The sequence below is a fragment of the Dermacentor albipictus genome, chromosome 1 (genome assembly GCF_038994185.2).
Source record: "Dermacentor albipictus isolate Rhodes 1998 colony chromosome 1, USDA_Dalb.pri_finalv2, whole genome shotgun sequence".
NCBI lineage: Eukaryota > Metazoa > Arthropoda > Arachnida > Ixodida > Ixodidae > Dermacentor > Dermacentor albipictus.
Genome location: NC_091821.1, coordinates 40,832,613 through 40,852,272, shown reverse-complemented (window position 1 = coordinate 40,852,272; position 19,660 = coordinate 40,832,613). Strand labels below are relative to the sequence as shown.

Genomic DNA, 19,660 nt, shown 5'->3' with positions numbered 1-19,660 from the left:
CATAATCAGAAAGTGGTTTTGGCACGTAAAACCCCATAATTGAATTTTTTAATTGCAAGCCTGCACCCTAAATACCACGTATGTAGGGTGTTCCAACTATCGTGGGATGTCATCATCATCATCATAATTTATTTACCGTTAAGGGACCCTAGTAGGGAATTACAAAGGGGGGGGGGGGCGCAATCATCCGTAATAAACAAAGGTCATTTCTACAGTGAAAACATATCGTCTCTAATTCAAAGAAATTCACGGCGCAACCTAGACCAGGACAAAGAACACAAACACAGGATGGGCGCCAAACTTCCAACTGAGTTTAATCAGAACGAGAAATCTCTTATACCCAGAATTATGGCCCTGCAACTAGCTCAAACCAAGGTTCTGCTCGACCATGACTCTATCTTTAAAGCGAAGCCTTCTGTGTGGATGAAACCAACTGTATGTATGTTAGCAACTTCCTGCAGAAGCTTCCAGCTTATTTTCTCTCTTTAATAATATAGCAATTTAGGTACAATTAACAAACAAAACATTTAATTAACTTTATGACCAAAATAGCAATTCAAGGTTTGTAGCGTTCATTTGAAAACCTAATTTTAAGTCGTTTGCGTTGCGTTATCGTTCGCGTAGCTATTTCTTTCTCGTGCTTAAAACAGAGCGGCTAGAGCTACGCAGACGGTTAAACGTCGCAAGCAACTGAAAGTTTTGTTCTCAAATGAGCTCTACAAACCTTGCGTTGGCACTCTTGCCATAAACTTAACAATTAAATGTTTGTTAATTAATCGATACTAATTACGTTATTATTAAGGGCACAGAATATACTGTAGGCTCTCCTCCAAGAGGTTGCTAACAAGATACATTAAACTTTATCCGCGCTGAATGCATCACTCTTAATTTTTCCTAACATGGTCCATGTTAGGTACACTTGATACATGCGAACAACATTGTGTCACGGTTTTGCTATCTCCGGTCACAAACTGCTTGGAAAGTGACCGCTTTCTCGGATCCTGCAAACCGTAATCTTTTGACGCCGACTTTTAATTGATGTATACTTACTATAACATGGCAATCTAGTGTTCATCTGCTGCTGCGCCAAAATTTTTAATTGAAGCGCCAAGGTTGATGTTTATTTTTCTTTGCGCTGATGACAGTTCCGGTTTGTTGGAAGAATGTCTCGTGCTTCGCTGTAGCATTCCATGGGAAAAAAGAATAGTCGCAGGGAGATTAATGTTACAGCGCGTGTGTGTTCTCTGCGTCTTTGCCCTGAAACGAAAACAGCAAAATGTCTTTTTTTCTCTCTCTCTAGATGACGTTGCATGCTGAGAGACATGGCAGATGAGGGAATTTTCAGAGCTGCTAGAAAAAAAGATAACAACAGATCATTTTGTCAGTGACAAGTCAAGAATGCAGCGGCTGTAAGTTCCCTTCAAAGGGAACGCGTATCGAGTGAATGACCTCGTCCTAGTTCTCTCTCTCTCTTCATCCTGATCCTCTGTGTCCATGTCCTTGCCTTCGACTTGCTTGTCATGTCACTCCTAATCTTGTTGGGGAAGCTTTTTGTTTGTCCACCACCGCTCTGATCGATACCCGTGTCTGTGAAGGGATCAGGTGGGTCTTTCGCGGTGCACCTTCTCGGGGATGATGCCTGTCCCCCGCCATTTTTGGATCTGTCTCTCCTTTGACCCCCTTCTTCGCTAGCCACTATATAGACGATTAGCGCCATTGGCAGTTCTTTCTGGACTATTCAGACTCACTTGTTCACGTTGGTGCCTATTCGCTTTTGGTGTTCCTGGTGCAATTCTGACACAACAGTCACGAGAATGGATGGGAACTTAAAGAATGTCTTTACAAAATGTCGCCCTTATAATTTGAAGCAAATATTCAAATCTCAAAGAGCAGTCACGTAGTTCTGGTGTGTTTTTTTTTTGCGTGACATTGACGTATCTCTCTTACTGTGTTCACTGTTCCCGCTGTGAGTGTGTCTCTCTCAGTTCTGCCTCTCAGAACACGTTTCATGCGTGATTACGTCGTGGGAACCTGGCACACTAAAAGCGTGCAGATGCATTGTTCCGGGCATTTCCATATTGATAACGACAAATTCACAATTGCAGTCATCGAATTTAAAGAAAAGGAAACTCCCGTGGCAACAGGACCATGCTTCGCTTCCTGGCTGTGTCCCTGCTTGTGCTCTTCTACTCTGTGCCAATGCAGTGCGCTACAAGTACAACGTAAGCAATACGCATTTTCATTACCCCCTTGTTCAAATAATAGTCTAGACACAACCATGAGGAGCAGATTATAACCATGAGGCATAGTAGAAACGAAATGTGTTTTTAAAACATTGTTGTAAATTTTAATTAAAATTAAATTTACGATAAAGCTCGTAACTGTCAATAAAAGAGAAACAAAGCACGTGGAAGAAAAGCCAGCTTTGCCTCCGGTGGAAGCCGCATCCATATCCTCCATATAGGCGCTGCCGTTGCGCTACCAATCTGTGTAGGTTCGCTACCTGCAAAGATGCGCAGGTCTCCAAAAAAATTCGTCCACGGACAACATTCTTACCTCGAGCACATAGTGCCTGCTAATCAGACGCAACTAGGGTAACGCAGTGTTGCCGCAGCATGAAGCACGTGAAACGGGTCGTGGCCTCTGAGATCGAAACGGCACACTTCTCGGAGGCCACGAACGAGTTTGCTGCTGCATTATACGCCGGGAATCGGAGACAGTTCACAGCATGTCAGAAGTATTTAACACTGGGTCACCTATCGCTCTCAATGTGTCGCGCATATTGGACGTTTTTTTTTTCGTCGATCTTTTGAGTCCTTTACATCCGGATAAATTTCCACAGCTGCTGTACTGAATATTTAAGTGGCTTTAACAACAATACATTGCCCGTCACTTTGTGTTTAGTACACGCCTGTTGCCATTGATGGCTCTTGCTTCTTTAAAATAAGTGCATTGTATGAAAACTGAAAAGAAGAGAACATGTGGCGTAATAATGACTGTGCTCTCGAGACAATTCAAGCATCACTTAAAGGTCGCGCTCCTTGAATCGTAATGCATGCTGCATGCGCAAATTGTCTGCGGACGAAACACGGCGATGTGAGCGCGTGGGCCACCGTACATTTTCCCGCTTTTTTCGTGATGCTCTTTGACACATTGATTTCTCTCGTGAGAGATTCGAGGTAGGGTATGCTAACCACTACCTCCCAAATGTCGCACACTCTTCACCGTACCTAGCATGTATATAGCAAAGGACACGCCTATGGATAAATTAGTAAAGTTCGTCGACAATACGAACACGATTCGACCTCGATTCGTACGAACACAAGTCATGATCTTTAGGAACACGGCTACCGCATCGAGCACTTTAGGAATACAGACAGTTGATTGGTCTGACATCGCAAGCAAATTCGGCAGCGGGGCAGTGTGAAGAATACAGGGTCTGTCCCGAAAGTAAGGATACAAGTCGCGCCGTTACGCGCACGTGCGCTTGATCCGGAAAACGGCGGTGGGTGAAGGTGTGGGAACCTTCAGTTTCACTATGCGACGAGCTCAATTGGCTTCACACAGGAGAAGCGAGTAGACGTGCTGTTTCGGCGCTGCGTTACGGCAACAAGGCAGCGTACGTCCGAACAGCGCTACACGCGGTGAAGTTTTTCGTTAAGCTGAGCAAGTCCCCTGACCGTGTTCCATGACTGCAAGGGAATCGTCCAAAAGGAATTTGCTCCCTCCGGGGCGACCGTAAGTGCAAGTTTCTAGGTGGAAAAGTTCTTCACAGACGGAGACAACGCGTCTTGCGCATGCGTAGAGAGATCGCAACATCGTGGGTTCTGCACCACGACAACGCTACATTGCGCACGTCGCTCGCTGTCAGGGAGTTCTCATTTTTTTTTCTTTTTGACCGAACAAGACAAACCCGCTGCTCCAGCCACAATACAGCGCCAACCTATCTCCTTGGGATTTCTTCCTGTTTCCGAGGATGAAACGCGTGTTGAAAAGACACCGATACGACACTGTGGAAGACGTCCAAAGGGCCGTAACAAAGGGGCTCGCCGATATTCCAGAAAAAAAATACTTCCAAGCCATCTACAAACAGCGGGAAACTCGCTGGGCTCGCTGTGTCGATGTCCAAGGTTCTTGTTTTGAAGAAAACTAGGTGTACTGAAAGATTTTGTCAAATAAAGTGTGCTTTCTATACTCAGTCCGTATTTTCCGGACAGAACCGGTAGCTTTAAAAAAACATTAGACAGTTAGAGAATACCCCTGAGAGAGAGCACATAGTTTTACTGCCTGTAGTGGATAACTCGCGTAGCCGGACGTCAATGGCATGAGGAATCACAGTCAATAGCTAGCTAATTAACAAACCTATATTAATAAACGTTAACTAACCACATTAGAGAACATGCACGTGCTCATTCATCAATTGAAGCCGATGATTTCTCAAGGCAAGTTCACTTAGAATGAATCTTGAAACTAGCACCATTTTTGAAATGAGCGCTGTAAAACTTGCGACAAAATGCATTGTTGCTCCACCTATCTTCTTTTTTTTAACGAAACGTCTTCTTAAATAGTGCCGCACAAGTTTAACTGAAGCTCCAGTGTATTTCGCCGCACAATTCGAGAACGGCCTATCTACAAACTGGCATCTGCCTCAGAATATCTAGTAAGTGCATGTATACCTAGCGACCTCACTAATACCAACTTTCGCATTGCAGTTTTCACCGCGCAAAAATTATTTAAAAGAGAATAAGTGAGTTTTTGTTAATGGCTTACTTGTATTTCCATTTCTCGTTGAAGTAATGCCCCCTTTCATCGAGTATTCTACCTGATGGAACAGATGGGATTGTAAAGGACATACGTAATTGTAAGAGGCACGTAATGAGACAGTACCAAGACGATACATTTATGGGAATAGCAATAAACAGCCACGCACTGAAGCTGATTCAATAAATAAGCGACAGCACAAACTTCTAAAGCGCTTAAGTTAATCTGGACGGCTTGCAATCATTAGCAAAATCCTAGCTCATTTGTCTGTCTTTCGTTCATCGTTCTGAGCAGCTCTCAGGCCTGCGAAACAAAGCTCTGCACCGAGGACTGCGCAGAGCGCCACGGATACCCGATAAACGTCACCGTGGTCGGGACATGCGAGAACGACACGTGCCGGTGCAATTTCTACAATTGTGAGTGCCAGAAATGTTGCGCATGGTGGCCATCGTATTGTTCTGCCGACCGTACTTGTCTTTGCAATGGTTTACCAACGCACCAAGTGGGGCTCAGATAACGACTGTTTGTCTCAGCACAGTTTGCTTCGGAGTTATTTAGTTTGCTGTGCAAGGATGCTTTCAGGTTAAGGCAAGTTCAGTGACAACTTGCTCTAGAGCAGCGGAGACCAAGGGTCGAATTAACAGAGCTTTCCATTTCGTAAGAGCTGTTTACAATTGCCTGACCACCTTTGCTAACTATATGCCGAATATCACAATTAGTTCTAGCGCAATAACATTTTAGCGAGTACGGCACTAGGTTTTTAGTCACCCTCAAGCTTGCATTTTATGCCTCTGTGCCCAGGTGGCCAGCATATCGAGACATGTAAGAGACAATTGCGTACACGATAGATAAGCCAAATAAGAGATTTTTCATCCGAAAGACGCGAAAGATTGTTCGATGTTATTGATATGGTGCATCTGCGAACTGGGGTTCACGTACGTGCCTCGTTCATACTTTCTTAAATGGTGATGATTGGCTTACTTGAACCGGGTACAGTTAGTCACACCCACGTGAACCAACAGAATAAGAGGTTGGGAACAGAAGAACAGTAGGTTGCGTGACTAACAAAAATGGAGCCCATTGGTTACCCTCCTAATAATACAGTGAGAGGTCGACGGCTCTTCATGTTCTCCTAAAATTTTGAACAGCAGAGGCAAAAACAATTAAATAAACTTGAGGAGGTTCCCGTCTCTCTCTGCGTTGGCAGACGTCCTCAATGGCCAAGAGCCAAGCAATCCAAAAAATTTTGGAGTAGTGTCAATAAACGAGAGCAGTCACTTATATCCCTCGTTGACCCTCAGTCAAACCCTATTTCAAGCACTGACGTCGCTGAGATCCTTAACGAGACCTTTAGTGCAGCTTTTTCAAGTACCGTACCTGACATTACTGTAACATAAGCTTTCCGTCATAACATAAGTTATGACGGAATTATCAACATAATTAACAATTTGAAAATCTCCTCTTCTTCCGGGCCTGATAACATTATCACGAAAGTCCTGAAGAATACTAAAGTATATTCCGCAATTTTTTTTATGAAGATATGCGAGCAATCGCTTGAAACAGGAGATATACCGCACGAACGGAAACTGGCTAAAGTGATTCCACTCCATAAATCTGGCGACAGGCATTCACCCTTCAATTATCGTCCCATATCATTAACTTGCATTTCCTATAAAATCATGGAGCATATAATCTTTTCTCAATTATCTGGTTTTCTTGAATCATTTGCGTCACGCCTACACAACATGGTTTCAGGAAACAGTTTCCCTGTGAAACACAGTTATCTTTCAGCAATAAAATTTATTCCATTCTTGATGAAGGTTCAGAGGTGAACGTCATCTTCTTAGATTTTTTTGCAGGGCTTTCGATAAAGTGTCCCACAGTCTGCTGTTGTATAAGCTTGCTCATCTTCATATCGACGTGAATGTTCTAGCATGGATTCGTTGTTTTTTGTCTAATCGCTCGCAGTTTGTCCACGTTAATGGTCTTCAATCATCTTCAATGCCCGCCGTGGTTGCTCAGTGGCTATGGTGTTAGGCTGCTGAGCACGAGGTCGCGGGATCGAATCCCGGCCACGGCGGCCGCATTTCGATGGGGGCGAAAACACCCGTGTACTTAGATTTAGGTGCACGTTAAAGAACCCCAGGTGGTCGAAATTTCCGGAGTCCCCCACTACGGCGTGCCTCATAATCAGAAAGTGGTTTTGGCACGTAAAACCCCATAATTATTAATCATCTTCAATGCCGGTTACGTCAGGGGTACCACTAGGATTGGTACTCGGACCCTTGTTATTCCTTTTGTACATTAATGATCTGCCTAACAATATAAAATCTTCTATCAAACTCTTTACAGACGATTGCATACTATACCGTGAAATCAAAAACACTAATAATGTCCACTTATTGCAAGCAGATCTTAACTGCGTTACTGACTGGTGTACTAAATGGAAAATGGTTTTAAACGCATCAAAATGCAAATCCATGCGCTGTTCATGTCAAGGCGTCTCGCCACCGGCCTCTTACAGCATCAACAATGCTTCGTTAGTCCCGGTTACCTCGTGTAAATACCTCGGTGTACATCTGACATCAAATTTATCCTGGAACCAGCATATCTACTATATTACTGGAAACGCGGACCGCATTCTCGGTTACATAAAAGAAACTTTTCTAATGCACCCATTTCACTCAAACTCCTTCTTTATAAAACACCGGTTCGTTCAAAGCTTGAATACGCCGCGTCGATATGGGACCCTCAAGCCAAGTCACTCATATCTGTGTTGGAAGCTGTTCAGAACCGTGCCGCTCGTTTTATCCTCCACAACTATGACCGCACATCAAGTGTCGCACTAATGAAAAACACTGTCACTACCAATAATTTCATTGCGCAGAAAAATTTCACGACTCTATCTTTTTTTAAGATCTACAATCTGAATCCTGTTTTGAAAAACACTTTGCTCCTTCCGCCCACCTATGTTTCATCGCGCATTGACCATCCAGGCAAAGTAGGCGTTCCACCTTGTCACACTACCTCTCGCTCAAATTCTTTCATTCCAACTACGTCATCCGAGTGGAATCACTTGCCAGCAGATGTGGCCCTTGCTGCCGATCTCGAGCATTTTAAGAAAAAGTTAAGTGTCTGCATTTCTTGTTCATGACATGTGTGCCCTTCGTTTCGTGGTCCCTCATGAACTCTGTGTTACTGATTTCTAGTTTGCCTTGTTAGTTCTTGTTTTCTTTACCCGTTTTTTTAGCTTTCCGTGAATGTGCACAATTGCTGAAATCTGTAAAACTCAGTGCATTGAACTATATGCAATGCTGTGACCCATGAATATATTTCCATTTCTTGTTATCTGTGTTATTGTATGTCTTGTTCCACTCCCCTCAATAATGCCGGCAGGGCCATGAGGGTATCTGAAATAAATAAATAAATAAATAAATAAATAAATAAATAAATAAATAAATAAAAGAGCATCGCGCGTGTAGTGCGTAGACGTGGGTTTGTATCCCATCTGCGGCCAGTCGTTTCTTTATCTACTTTCATTTCCATTTATTTGTCATTTCTTTAATTCAAAGCGTCCAACGTGTACGAAGCAAGTGGAAACTGCCGAACAACCGTCGAGCAGTATAGCAGCTATGTAAGCTGGTCGCTTCATATAGTAATATCGGTATGTCCAGCATCAAGGTACGCTTGATTTTCTCTTACGAACAATTCTAGCGTGAGGGCTTTTTTGTGAATACGGGCCAAGTGCTGCTGCGGTGGGCGCAAAGCCCACAACCTCCGCATGACTTGTGTGGTGCCTGGACATAAAGTCTCAAACACATCATGTTACGTTTGCTAAACAATTCGCCAGAGCGCTGCAATAGGTCTGGCTCACCAACCCTGAATCCGTATCCAACGACAATGACAACAAGCCTTGCGTTGCAGAACTGCCATCTAAGAGCATGTGCCAGCCAATTGTGATGACGGAGATTTCAGCACCGGACTTGAGTCAGAATACTAATTAACTTTTATCCCGTAGTATGCCGTGCTCCTGCAGCGGTAATAACGGATGACAAATTCACGTGGATTTCTTTGCAACAGGGCTGTGTAGAAAGACTCCATTCTTAACGCTGTCACTCCGTATGACGCTGCGCTCCTGAGTAACTTACGTGAATCTGGGATCGTAACAGTCGGTAATAAGACGACGTAGCGACATGCCGCCTGAGTCATACAACCCCCACGTGCTAATAATTGACCGCATGAGCGCGCATAAGACGCAAAACCTAGCCGTATACATGGCTGAATGGTGTATGACCTCCTCCTGTGCAGACTGCGAAGAAAAAACGTGCGCTGACATCTGTCTCAAGGACTATGGTCACAAGAAAAACTTGACGTCGTTATGCAAACGCAGGATGTGCCACTGCTACTGGCATAAGCGTAAGTAGTGTCCAATTTGTATCATTTCTGTTCTCTTTCAGGCCTGATTCACACAGCCATCAAACGCCCCGTTATTGTCAAGGCATCAGCGCCCGTCAAAAGACGGCACTTTCTCGCCCGGTTCTCCTAAAGAAAAAACAAAATGGGACGCTGGTGCCGTTGGCCGATGCTCTTGACGGCCCTGTGTCGCAGAAAACCATCTGTCGGCGTCCGGCGTCGGGCGTCCTGTGAGCGAAAATTGCTGCAGATATTCTATACGGCACTTAAGTTCTTCTATCACCAAGGTTGCTCAGATCTTGCCTTACATTCTTCACAAAGTTCTTCCTCGGACTTTTGAGAATGATAGTCCACAAACAAATGTCACGAAACAAAACAACGACAGAGCACGCCTTTTATCTTAAATCTTCTCAGGCTGAAATATTAGAAGTGCGAAACAATAACATAAGATGTTCCCACGCAAGAGGCCGCGTTTCCAACAGAAAGCTAGCCTTCGTGCCTAGCGTTCGCCGCCAGCATTTCCCGGTAAACATTACGATACATAAGCTGCGGTGGCCGGGAAGCGTGAGAGAGAGAGAGAGCGAGAGAGAGAGATTCAAAGTCCTTGCTGGGATCAAGGGAGGCGGCGGGCCGGGAGACCAGCCCCACTGGAACCTCCCTTCCTCAGCCTCCCTTCCTTGAGTCTTGGCGGCGTCATCGCCCAGCCGGACAACCCAGATTTCATCCTCCGGGCATTCACTGAGCAGCATGGACTCCCATTGCTCGGGCGTGGTGATTCTGAATGTGATGCGTCTGATGGTGTGTGGTGCTGCGGGGCATGCCCAGATAATGGGGTCGAGATCTGCGCGTGGCGCGTGGCATGTTTTGCAACTCGGTGAGAAGGCATTGGGGTAGACGTGACGATACAGGGATAGTGTAGGAAAGGTGCGTGTCTCTAAGAGTTGCCACGTGGTCAGTTGATGCTTGTTGAGAGACTTGTCGGGAGGGGGGGGGGGGGTATTTGAGGCGGTTTTTGCGGTAGTACGTGAGGATCTCGCCACAGGTGATCAATCGCTCGCGCGCGTGGCTGAGAAGCAGTCAGGGATCTTTGAATACTGTCGCGTTCCACTCTGAAAAGCGAAGCTTAAGCGTCCTCCAACTTTTTTTGAAGAAAAACCGCGAGGAAATGCTGTCTCGTCAAGTATACCGGTGCCTTGGCGGTGGCCGGACGGGACGTTGGACGGCTGTGTGAATTAGGGGCTCTTATACGTGCATGGATGGGAGAGCCGCTATGCACACATGTGTCCTGCTCGACAGGAAACACGCGGCATAAATCTTCGCACTTAATGCAGTAGAATATAAGCAGCCTGTACTACTGTCATTAACACTATGAAGTACGCTTAAACTTTGCTATATCTCTTATGTAAATAGTCGCTTCGAATGCATAGCGTGATTTGGTGTAGCGTTGGACACCTAAGGACCCACGCTACGTCGTTATTAGGTTTCGTGCCTGACGACTTTTTCCCGTATTATCAGCATAAAATCAAGGTAAACAATATTGCTAATCTTTTCTATCCTGTAATTGGGATGACTCTCAGCGCATTTCGCATGATCGGTGTACAGGGCCTCCACTGTCAGGACTATAGCGCCCCTTTACCACTTGAGCCAGCGTAACGCTTATAATGCTTTAGGCAGCAGAACATTTATTCCGCTTTCTGCGACACAACTGGCCGATATGACGCTTTGTGTGTTCACAACAGATTAGTCTGCAGAGCTTCATATCAAATATAAGTTCCTATCGGTACTGGGATACTAGTGAGGTGCTTCCCCTAGCAGTGCTTGTGTTTCAGCGAACACCTTCAAATTTTTAAAGGTTGTCTGTGGCGGATAGGTCAATTCTAGTTTATGAGCCGGTCTACTAGAAGCGGCGGACACTACTTACAAAAAAAAAGATGAAATGCAAAATCGACTGATTACGAAGAATTCACTCATTAACTTTTTAGCTTATGACCCATACTGCAATTTACACATTCTAGCAGTGGACTTCGCAAGGCGGATCCACTTGGAACGAATTCTCAGGACGACACGAGTTTTGAGATAAATTACCGAACTTTGCGAAGAAATACATTGGCGTTCCCGTTACTAGTGTGCTTCAGTGCATGAAACGACATTTTGTCAAATTAACTGGAACGCCAGTGCATTTCTTCGCAATGTTCGGGAATTTATATCTCGAAACTGGTGTCATAGTGAAAATTCGTTCCAAGTGGATCCGCCTTGCGAACTCCACGGCTAGAATTTGTAAATTGCAATATGGGCTATCGTGTAATTAGTTAAAACGTAATTAGTGAATGTTATTAATTAGTCGATTTTGCGTCTCAATTTTTTGTGCAAGTATTGTCCGCCGCTTCGAGTAGACCAGCTCATAAACTAGAATTGTGATATCTGCCACAGGCAACTTTTAAATATTTTTGAAAGCGTTCGCTGAAACACCCTGTATATATATATATATATATATATATATATATATATATTCAGATACCCTAAAGGCCCTTATGGGCATTACATAGGGGAGGGGGGGGGTTAACAACAGGGTATTTCAAACACAATTAGGGGGGTGAGGCAATATAGAACAACGTGGTAAAGATCACCGAATACAACAAGAAAATATAAAAAGAAAAAAAGGAGAGAATTGCATACATTGATGAAGAAAAAAAACCAACAACAACAACACTCCGTACAAAGCATGTAGATACACTTACAATGCGTCAAAGGCATAAAATTTTGCTTTTACGCAACATGCGTAAAACTGCGCTTCAAATTACTTACAAATGAGTCATGATCACGTATTGAAGCAATTTCTTTTGGCAGCTTATTCCAGTGATGAATAGCTAGAAAGAGCGGTGATTGTCGCAGGAGATTCGTACGCGCAAACATGGGACGCACTTTGAAGGGATGGTCGAGGCGGGCGAAAATCTTTTGTGGGGGTTTGATATGGGATGCTGTAAAGGATGACGGGGTATGATACAATCTGTGGAAGTGGGAAAGTAGTGCTAACAGTCGTCGTGTTTCTACAGACGGTAATTGGAGGGACTCTTTGATAGCCGTGATGCTGGATGTTCTAGAGTATGTTTTAGTGATGAAGCGTGCTGCTTTATTTTGTAAAGATTCCAGCTTGTTTATTAGGTAAGTCTGATTTGGATTCCATATTATGGAAGCGTATTCAATCTTTGAGCGAACTAGAGCTGTGTAAGCTAATAATTTAGTTGACTGATTTGCTAAATACAAATTTCGCCTAATGAATCCAAGTGTTTTATTTGCTTTCGAAATTATTTCATCAATGTGATCATTCCATGTAAGGTTAGAAGTTAAATGGACTCCCAAATATTTTAATGTAGACACATTCTCTATGCATATGCTGTTCATAAAATATGAACTTAAGTGAACGTTACTGGCTCTGGTAAATGTCATTGTTTTTGTTTTAGAAACATTAATTTCCATTTGCCATTGCTCGCACCAAAGTGAAATTTTCTTTAGGTCGGCCTGTAAAATATTAGTGTCTTCAGAGGTGATAATTTGTCTGTAAAGAACGCAGTCATCTGCAAACAATCGAACTGTTGAGGTCAGGTTGTTACTGATGTCATTAATGTAAATTAAGAATAAGATTGGGCCAAGTACGGATCCCTGAGGAACGCCAGATTTAACTTGTGCTAAAGCGGAAAAGTGATCATTTACGGAAACAACAAATTGGTAGCGATTGGTTAAAAAACTTGAGATCCAATTAACAATTTTACCATGTATGTTAAGCCGGCTAAGTTTCATTGCTAAGCGAGAATGGGGAACTTTGTCGAATGCTTTCTTGAAGTCAATAAATATGGCATCGACTTTTATGGAATCGTGAACAGCTTGATGAAGATCAGTTATAAGTTCAAAAAGCTGTGTTTATATATATAAACACAGCTTTTGAACTTATAGCTGATTTATAGTGATTTTGAATTTATAGTTCATTTATTTATAGCTGATTTTGAACTTAAAGCTGTTTTATATATATATATATATATATATATATATATATATATATATATATATATATATATATATATATATATATATATATATATATATATATATATATATATGCACGCTCGTTGCAGCTCGGGCATGACTGAGTCTGTTGCGTACCAAATGAGCGTGCAACCACAGAGATATAGGCTGGCTGCTTTAAACGCTACCAGACAAAACTGCGCGGCTAAACACACGCGAGAAAGAGACGGTGTTGCCGTACGCCGCACGAGTTTGTCGGTTGCCAACACCCCCTGGTGCGCCTTTTGGGAAACGCGTAAACAGAGGCACGGCCTCCGAGATTTATGCGGTGGACTTTGGAATATGAGAATTATCCATGGGCGTGGCGACGTATGATGAGCCGCATGCGGTAGGTATACTTATTGTTCTGCAGCACATGGTTACTGCTCTCATGTGACGTAAAGACCCAAAGGCTAACTCTTTCATTATTGCGCCCTCGTAACGTCCCGTGTTGGCCATGAGTTTCCGGCAAAGTATATAAAATACTACTCTTTTCTTGACTTGAGCACTAATTAGGAGTTCAGGCGAAAAAATAACGAACAAATAAAAACACACGTAGCAAGATAATTGGTGACTTAAGGCCATCCGGATGGTGTTAGTACGATCCACAAATTCTTTTCCATCACGCATATGGACGTAATCCTCGCAGCTGCTTAGAGAGGTGCAGTGCACTGACACGTACCGTTGCATAGAGCTGACCCCGATAAGGATTACTTTATTTCATTTCATTTCATTTCATTTATTGTCACCTTAAAGGCCCGGATGCATTAAATAAGGGAGGGCTTTAATTATTGTAACAATGTTAGAAAAAATGTACAGAACAGTAAATAAACAACAATAAACAAATACAAGACAGGAACAATTGTGAAAAAAGGGGAACATCGTGTTAGAGTAAGGGTAGGTGGGACTTGTAATTTAAGAAGTGGGGTTATTTAACATTTCGCGGAACGTTTTACGGTCAGTGCGTAACACGATATCTTCTGGGAGATGGTTACAATGTGTTATAGCGTCGGGGAAGAATGAAGTGTTCATGGAAGATGATCGGGTGTTAATGTTTGCTATGGGACGACTGCGGCTTAAGCGAGAGGATGTACGTAAGGTTGGATTTAACAAGGAATGCCTGGAGTGTGGATGGTAATAAAAGGTGTGAAGCAAGCACAGACGAGAGATGATCCGGCGGGAAGCAAGTGATGGTAGTTCAAGTGTACGTTTTAGTGTGGTTATGCTGGTATCACGAGAGTAATTGTAAGTTATAAACCGAGCAGCGCGATTTTGTATTGTTTTTATGTCATAGGTTAGATATGATTGGGAAGGGTGCCGTATAGATGACGCATATTCTAACTGCGGACGTACGAATGTTAGATATGCTAGCTTTTTTATTTCTCGTGATGCGGCTTTCAGGTTGCGTCTTAAATACCCAAGGGTGCGTGAAGCATTAGAACAGATGGTGTCAATATGAGTTGCCCATGATAGTGTCGATGTCATGTGAACGCCGAGATATTTGTAAGACGGGGCATGATTGATAGGAGATGAATTTATTGTGTAGGTGTAACTGGTTAAGCTGTGGTTGCGGGTGAATGACAGAGCTGACAGAGCCTGTCTCGTGACCTCTGCAGGAGGAATTATAGCACACCTTTACATGGTTACACAAGCAATGCACCCTAATCGCTTTTGTAATGAAGTGTGATTCGACAATGCGCGTAACGATTAACATTCAGGAAGGTTTATAACACGTACTTTGTGTCTGCAATTGCTACAACCCTTAGAGATTATCCTTGAATACGTCTTAGTGATTTGTGTGTCCAGATTCAGCCTACTGGACGGAATTAACAGTTGATCTGAACTTGACATTTGACGAAGTTTGCTTTTCAAGGAACTAGTCAAAGATCTAGCTTTGTAGCAGTACGCTACACAGCCTACTGGGCGACCAATGTTCGCTGCGAGAAGTCACGCTTCACCTTTCGGTGGCCGCCTTTTTAACGCGGCGAGCGGATGCAGCATGTTGCCGTGGAAACGACGACCAAACAAATTATAGTAAATCCTGAACTAAAGGAGGCAGAGACAGTTTTCTTGGCGAGAGTGCGCTGAAGATTATCAGGTCTTTATTTTTTTAAGCATCGTCTCATTTGAGGCCTCAGGTTTCACTAAAAGTGTGATAACAGCTGAATAACTAATATTTATTTCTTAACTTTTTAACTAATTGCGTTTGACGAGCATCTTGTAATTGCAAACTTGAAGTCGGTAGGTGCTCAAGGAAGGTCCACTGAATAGCGATCCTTAGGTCAGCAGCACTTACGAGGTATTGCTCCCCAGAATTGAGGAGAATTGCATTGGCCTTCGATTATTCAATTTACCACAACACTTTCGCTGCGCACTGTGGGAGAAATCTTTGTGGAGCAGAAATATCTTTCGTGACAGATATTGAGGACGACTGTCTTGAATGTGACGCTGGTATTATGTTTCCCATTTATTTATTTACTTATTTATGTTACCCTCAGGGTACAGAGTGCACTTCAGAGGGTAAGGGCAATTCACAACAATAAAGAAAGAATACAAATCACATTTCATACAAGAATATAGAACAATAGAAGAAACATATTAAAAATGCAAACAATTTTCTTACAACGTTTATTATAAAACAATTGATGAACAATAATATTAGGCGGAGAACCAAAACAGGATACGAAAGTCAGTTAATGGAAAAAAGACAAATGTGGTAATTAGGTAATCAGCGTTGTAAGGACCTTGTTAGATTGAATGGAATCAGTGATGCTTGTCAGTGATGCGGATAGGGAATTCCCTTCTTTGCAATCTCTTGGAAAATATTCTGCACATGTTACTGTGTTGCAATGGCGCACTGAGACCTTTTGTTGGCGATTAGGGCGATGAGAAATGAAGGGTGCTGGTGGAGTCCGTCGGGGGCGAAGATTAGAGTTTAGGTAGAAAATCTTATGGAACAGACAAATGCGGGTGTGCTTTCGGTTAGTGGATGAGGTTAAGTGTATATATGCCTGAATGCACTGACAGACTTCAATTCAGCAAATACAATGTAAGACTTATAGAGTAGGTAATAAACAAATACTAATTAGTAAATATTAGATAATTTTATAACATAATCGGTGAACATCTCGCGTTTACCGATGTCCGCTAGGCCGATAATAGTTCACCGCCGAAGAAAAGACAGTTATCCCCACTGCACCACGGTATTTAAAAAAAAAAGAAAAAATTGTCCGCCCTTCCACTACTGTGGAGAGAGGTGCAAGCGAAGCTCGGGATCCGCGGCTCTTCGTTGTCGTAACGCCTCGGCTTCGCGCTCCCGCACGGCGAGGTCGGCACGTCGACAACGAGTCCTTTCTCGAGCGAGTTCCAGGCGGCGTTCATTAAACGCCGCCTGTTCTTCGGCCAAACGCACGACGCGCCACCCGCTCCCGCTGCCGTCCCTCCAACGCAGCCTGCTCTTCGGCAGAACGAACCAAACGCGGCCTCCCCATCTGACTGTTGAGCCTCAACTGGCGGGAAATGGCGGGCGCGAGGTGAGCGAACACGCGAACACGCCCTTTCCCTCCTCCGGAGGAAGGGGACGCCTGTGATTGGCTCGCGCCTTGCGCTGCGTCTACTTCTTCATGCATATGAAACCCCGCTTTATAGGGCGTGTATGATGAACCGATAGTGGCTGAATGGTGATCTGGCAACGCGGAGGGCTGCGGCAAGCAATTGTTATTTTCGCGCGGTTTGAGTTTTTTCGTATGGCAACACCGACGCCGACACGAGTGAGGCAATACAAGCTTCCCTTGAAAAAAATGGCAAAATATCGGCTTCGTTAAGCTTTATGGGTTGCTGTGACTGATGATCTCAGAATCGTTCCGAGGCACCTTAACGTTCCTGCTATATAAGGTCTCCATAATTTCAGAAGCATAGCTGTATAGTGGACTATCCTATAGCAGGTTTCATCTAACGTTCGATACAAAATCAGCAATTTCTTACTTTATGGGAACAAAGTACCGCTCAGATTTTATTCCTCTGAGTGTATTTAAAACAATACTGACTTATTAGTTTTTTACACTACAGCGCCGTTAAATATTATGGTGCAGTTTAACCCTTTTCGCTCTCATTTATTTGTATTTTTTTTTCGTTTTTTGTCGGCGCTTGCAGAATGCGTGCAACCTGAATGTGTGCCCTTGTGCGACGAGCGACACCCGGACAAGGAAGTCATCGACGTGTACTGCAAGAATGACGTCTGTGTCTGCAAGTGGCGCGAAGGTAACTCCAGAAAGTGCCCTGGTCGTTCTTCACGAGTGCGAAACAGCTAAAACGCCGGCGGTATCGAAAAAAAAAGCACAAAAGAAAATCACTCTTTTTGTACACTGTGTGGCAGTGGTCTGAAGGGGCGATAGCAGAGAAGGTCATGTAGGCACAGCCGCTGCTAACCCTACTCTGATCACCGCGTTGAATGAATCGTTAGAGCGTAGCTCGCAAACGGGCCCCACTTTACCAGTTTTCAATGAAATGCTGTTGCCTTTCGAGAAGTCTGATTTATGTGTACTCAAATATCGCGCACATTCGGGGCTGTTGCACAATCTTAAGCTTTAATTGAGGCAGTAGACCTACACATACAGAGCCACGAAAGCGGTTCACGTGAATATTTCATTACATTTCTAGTGACTGCAATGACGTCCAGTGGATATTCGCTGGATATCCAAAGCCGAGACATCGATATCTCAGCGATGTGTTGACTACTTCCAGCGGATCGTCCCTCGCACAATCGTTTGGTCGCACTTTCTATGTCCCGTGGACATTCCTTGCATGTCCGCGAGGGACATCGGGGGTGACATGCTGCCTACATTGCGCGGATATGTCGGAACCTTTTGCACAGTTTTTGCTACAAGGAATATACGTTCGCGGCACACGCTGTGTGACAGGTGCAACGGCCAGAGCATACGCACGCGCGCGGAAGTGCAGTGCACTCTTTTCTTCTAGGCGTTCCGCCTGGCAGAAGTGGCATACTGATTTAACTGAAGTTTTCAAAGTAAATTACGCGAGAAAGCACGAAATGTACGATGTGCACATGAGCGACGGATATGATAGCTTGGTATTGTAATTTGAACTGCACTATAGAGTGTAAAAATGGGGCGAATTGGTTCACCATCATGGTAAAAGCAGCGCGAAAAATAACGGCAACACAAGGCAGAGAAGTAGATAGGACAGGCACTGAACTAAGAACTGACTGGTTTATTGCACACAGGGAGGAATAAATACGAACAGTCCGTCTGATCGCGCACCCTCAGACTACTAGTATTTGCCACATCTCTCGAGGAGGATGATTTCACAATCGTGCAGGTTGATAGATGGGACGGAAATGCAATGGGCATGGTTTTCCTTTATGTGGAGAGCTTCAATGATTCCACGTGCTTTCTGAACCACGGGCCTGGAGAATACGTGTGTTCTTTCAAAAAAAAAAATGGTTTACAGCTACATGAACGACAATGTGCTGACAAACGTACGTGGTGAAGGTGTGCCCTTTAAATTTGAACTTATTAGAAAGCATGACTCTGTCAAGAGGAAAGTGAAACACGAAGCTTCAGGGAGGACAATTATTCACGTGTGGGCCGAAAAATGTCCCGAACATTGGCAAAGAACATTGTCATCTGCAGATGCGACATCCCTTGGGCGTCCTTGGTAGGATATTCGAAATTGGACATGTGGCGGTTGTCCCATTGGTTCCCAAGCGGTGCACGGATAGATAGAGACATGATCTAGATGTCATACGGGCAAAGTGTTTTTTACTGGATTATAGCGATGTGTACACTGGCTCACTACTTAGTAGGAAGACAAATTTTATTCCTTTGTCATTGTTTCACTTCTTGTTCTATTCTTTTCATGAAAATTTAGGGTGGACCAAAAGCCCGAATTCTACCGCTAAGAGAACTTTTTTAACTTTCTCTCAGCGCATTCACGCTCTTCGTTTCAGGGGCGACAAGAACCTTGAAGCCAGGCGCGGCTCCGGTGGGTGGCCTTGAGGTCGAGATGGAGCATCCGCTCCGCGGAAGTCACGCGATCTTCGTCGATGTGGAGAGCCGCGAGGTCAAGAAAAAGTCGGCCACATCGTGACACGCACCCAGCACGGCTTTCACTCGCGATTCCAGACTCATCCGAGTGAACCAACGTTACTTTCAATAATAATTTTGAAAAAGAGTTTTGTTTTCCGCTGCTCCTCTTACATGTCTAGAAGTAAGGTCACTCGTAATTGTGCCTTGACACACTGTACACTGTACTGTACCTTAACTGTGCTCTGAAAACTTGCTACAAAGCTATACGGATCTACAGGGTGTTCAAAATAAAGCTTTACGGTTGTCTTAAAATTTGGCACTGGGAGGCACGCGAAGACCACCTGTCCAAATAAGTTATGCGGCCAGGGGGCCACAAAGTG

The 19,660-nt window shown here is 43.9% G+C and overlaps 1 protein-coding gene across 2 annotated transcripts in view; it reads left to right on the top strand.

Annotated features, from left to right (window-relative positions):
* The window catches only part of LOC139054879 (uncharacterized), a 20,469-nt gene extending 1,044 nt beyond the window's left edge, over positions 1-19,425 (top strand). For both annotated transcript variants that reach the window (XM_070532561.1, XM_070532562.1), the window contains exons 2-6: positions 2,106-2,222; positions 5,056-5,177; positions 9,070-9,177; positions 17,386-17,493; positions 19,202-19,425. In XM_070532561.1, the coding sequence (XP_070388662.1) occupies positions 2,149-2,222; positions 5,056-5,177; positions 9,070-9,177; positions 17,386-17,493; positions 19,202-19,341 (552 nt within the window). In that variant the 5' untranslated portion in view covers positions 2,106-2,148 and the 3' untranslated portion in view covers positions 19,342-19,425. The remainder of the gene's footprint in view (positions 1-2,105; positions 2,223-5,055; positions 5,178-9,069; positions 9,178-17,385; positions 17,494-19,201) is intronic.
* The last annotated feature ends 235 nt before the right edge of the window (positions 19,426-19,660 follow it).